This window comes from Panicum virgatum, chromosome 1N (genome assembly GCF_016808335.1).
Source record: "Panicum virgatum strain AP13 chromosome 1N, P.virgatum_v5, whole genome shotgun sequence".
NCBI classification, from domain to species: domain Eukaryota; kingdom Viridiplantae; phylum Streptophyta; class Magnoliopsida; order Poales; family Poaceae; genus Panicum; species Panicum virgatum.
In genome coordinates, this window is record NC_053145.1 from 59,809,742 (window position 1) to 59,812,953 (window position 3,212).

At 57.1% G+C, this 3,212-nt stretch overlaps 1 protein-coding gene across 1 annotated transcript; it reads right to left on the minus strand.

Moving 5' to 3' along the window:
* Window positions 1-829: 829 nt before the first annotated feature.
* Window positions 830-2,913, minus strand: LOC120657147 (GDSL esterase/lipase At5g37690-like). The gene is made up of 6 exons (XM_039935409.1): window positions 2,543-2,913; window positions 2,323-2,453; window positions 2,102-2,228; window positions 1,862-1,974; window positions 1,513-1,762; window positions 830-1,421 (listed from the first exon to the last, which is right to left on the minus strand). Exons 1-6 carry the CDS (start codon window positions 2,844-2,846, stop codon window positions 1,159-1,161), a joined length of 1,188 nt encoding a protein of 395 aa, XP_039791343.1. The 5' UTR covers window positions 2,847-2,913; the 3' UTR covers window positions 830-1,158.
* Window positions 2,914-3,212: the final 299 nt, after the last annotated feature.

Genomic DNA, 3,212 nt, shown 5'->3' on the forward strand with positions numbered 1-3,212 from the left:
CTAAGGCTCATCCATAGGCACCGGTTGGTGGTAACACCCGGTACTAATGTAAAAGTTACCACCCGGTACCTATGGAGAGCCTTGGGCTCCATAGGTCCCATCCACCCCAAAAGTACCGGTACCAAGATGAACCGGTACTAATACTAACATTGGTACCGGTTCATCTTTATTCTGGTACTTTTGGGTTGGACCTTTGGCGTGTTTTCTACTAGTGAGGGGAGGTGATGGGTAGACCTGGGCATGGGCTGCCCGACCCGACGGACCCGACCCAACCCGCCCGAAAATAGCCCGACCCGACCCGACCCGAAGAGTTTGATGGGCGGGCTCGGGTCAAAATTTTTGACCCGGTATGACTGACGGGCCGGGCACGGGCTAAAAATTTTGACCCGAAACCCGAAAAACCCGAAGGAACCCGACATTTTACATAGGCCCGGCCCGACCCGACCCGACCCGACTGGCTGTCGGGTCGGGTGCGGGCTCAATTTTACGGCCCGGCCACCGGGTCGGGTCGGGCACGGGCCGCTATAAAAAACACCGGGCTTTTTTTGGCCCGACCCGAACCCGACCCGGCCCGGAGGATGCCCAGGTCTAGTGATGGGGGTGGTGCGGCCGCTGGCGAGGGGTGGTAGCTGGGCGGAGCGGCCGCCGGCGATCTCGCCGACAACCGAGGTAGTGATCGAGGTGGCGGAGCCTTTAAGGTTCCGGCTTGCTGGGGCTTCCATGATCGGCGGCCCTAGAGGGGGTTCAAGCTTGACCCTTAGAAGAAGAGAAGCCTTTTGAAAAAAGAAAATTTTGTAAAACTCATATACAATTCAAGGGGGGCGTTGTATACTCTTACTTGCACTATAACCACATATTGTTGCCATGGCAAAATTACTGTAACTTGCATCAATCTAAAGCGATTGAATAACCAATCGATGGTTCTAAAACAAACAAGGATGATGAACCACGACGAAGTGTATGTACCTATCACATTACTTTTGCTTAAAGGTGTACTAGCGTGTATACAAAATTACAGACAGACACACACACACGCACATTCTCGTTTTCCACACTTCTTTGTTTAACACTATACAAGCATGTTCTCCTAATGCAAACGTAACAGGTGAATTCAATATCTGCCAATCCAATTGCCAAAACGCCTCGCTGGCTCCTCACTCAGTAGTCCTCGGACGGGAACGGCGCCGGCGCCGGCGACGCGCCGACGCTGGGCGGAGCCGAAGCGCCGCCCCCGTGCCCGGCGCTCGCCATCATGCCGGCCCAGAGGCGGTCGGCGATCACCTTGTTGGCGGCGTCGGAGGTGTGGTACGCGTCCCAGAACACGAAGGCGCTTCGGTCGCTGCAGGGCCTCGTGTTGGGCAAGCACAGGCCCCCGACCTCCGTGTCCACGTTGCAGCACGACGTGTGCGCCGTCGTGAACCCTGCGACGACGACGACGACGATAGGTATGTGTGCCGTGTGAGAGAGAATAAAAGAGGCCATCGATAGGGAGAGCGAGCGAGGACACGTTACCGTGCTTCTCGGGGTGTTCGATGAGCTCCATGACGACGGAGTAGCAGTCGGCGAGGGCCATCTGCGCGCCGGGCAGCTTGGCGTTCATGCCGTCGAGCAGCTTCTGGGCGGCGGCGTTGAACTTCACGGCGTAGGCGTTGACCTTGCCCAGGCACTTGCCGTCCGTGGAGTGGACGCGCTGCGACGGGATGCAGCCCAACGGGGCCAACCCGTTGAACACGACCTTCCGCGCGCCGAGCCCGTACAGCCGCTGCAGGAGCGAGCAAATAAAATGGATCAATCAGATGAGCTCTGCAGACTCGAGGGACAGTACGTTCTGCACTGCTGCTGATCCGATGATCTTGCTTGCCTTGAGCTGCCGGTCCAGGGTGGTGATGAGGAGGCGGATGAACTGGTCGTGCGTGTACGTGGTGCCGTCCGCCATGAACGGCTGCAGGAAGTTGTTGATGTAGTCGTTGCTCCCTTTGTTCACCAGCACACGTTACGTCAGTAGTGCCCCATGCTGCTCACATGGAGTCCAGCCAGCGAAACACGACGACTAGCTAGCCGAGGGTAAGACACAAGATGAAGAAGAAGCTGTGGCACTCACCGAGCCCAATCTGGAACAGCGCCGCATTGACCGCGGCCTCGGCGGCCTCCTTGCCGACCATGGCGATCATGGCCTTCTTGACGGTCTCGAAGCACGTTATCTGCTCGTCGAAGGAGAGGTACTGGACCTGCAGATGACTCGATCGCATTGTGTCGCGTTTGTTACAGGGGAACCAGGGGCTAGTAGCAATGCAGAATCAGAGAGGCAGAGTGTCGTCTTACGAAGTAGACGCCCGTCTCGTTCAGGATGCCGGCGCCGCCGGAGGCGAAGTTGACGCCGCCGAGCACGTCATCCTTGCGGGCCAGCGACAGGGAGAGGAACGGCGGCGGCGATGGCACGCCGAACTTGTCAGCTGCGCACATCGATCGCGTGCAGAAATTAGCATCACTACCAGTTCGCGTACAGTTTCAGCTTTTCATCAGGCGGTGGTGCGCCGCTTACCCATGTAGTCTCCGATGGTTTTGCCATTGGTGAACCTCCCGGTGGCCTGGCGGCCGGGGTAGTCGATGCCGTACCAGGGGTAGTTGGACTTGGCCAGGGACATGGGGAAGTAGTTGTTGTTCCCCACGTCCGACATCGAGTCGCCGAACACGTAGGTCACTGGACCCTTGGCGGTGGTCGTCGTCGAGCGAGGAGAAGGTATGGTGAAGTTTCTCGTGTCTGCAGTAGCCGGATCGGCCGCCGCCACGACGGCTGAACAAAGCGCGAGAATGGCAATGGTGAAGACGACGGCAAGAGCTGCCATTGCTGCTCTGATCTCTGAAGAGTGCGCTCGTGCTGTGCTGTTCAGATGTTGGCTGCTGATGGCTTTGTGTTGCATTGATGGGGGATGGCGAGGCGGCGATTTTATAGCGCGGCGTGGTTGCATCGGGTCGTGCCGATCTTTTGCAAGTTTGGGTTAATTCAGATTAACGGTTTAAGTTTCCGGCCGGCTTGAGTGTAGTAATGATCAGTTGTTACAGCGATTCGTGCACGAAAGTACGAAACGGAGGGACGAATTGGCAGCCGGGATGCATGTCAGAAAGCGTGGTAGCTGAGGTGGTTGAAGAACTTGGGGCCTTCTTGTCCGAACAGCTTTGATTTTTTTTAATCGATAGGACAGCTTTGATTG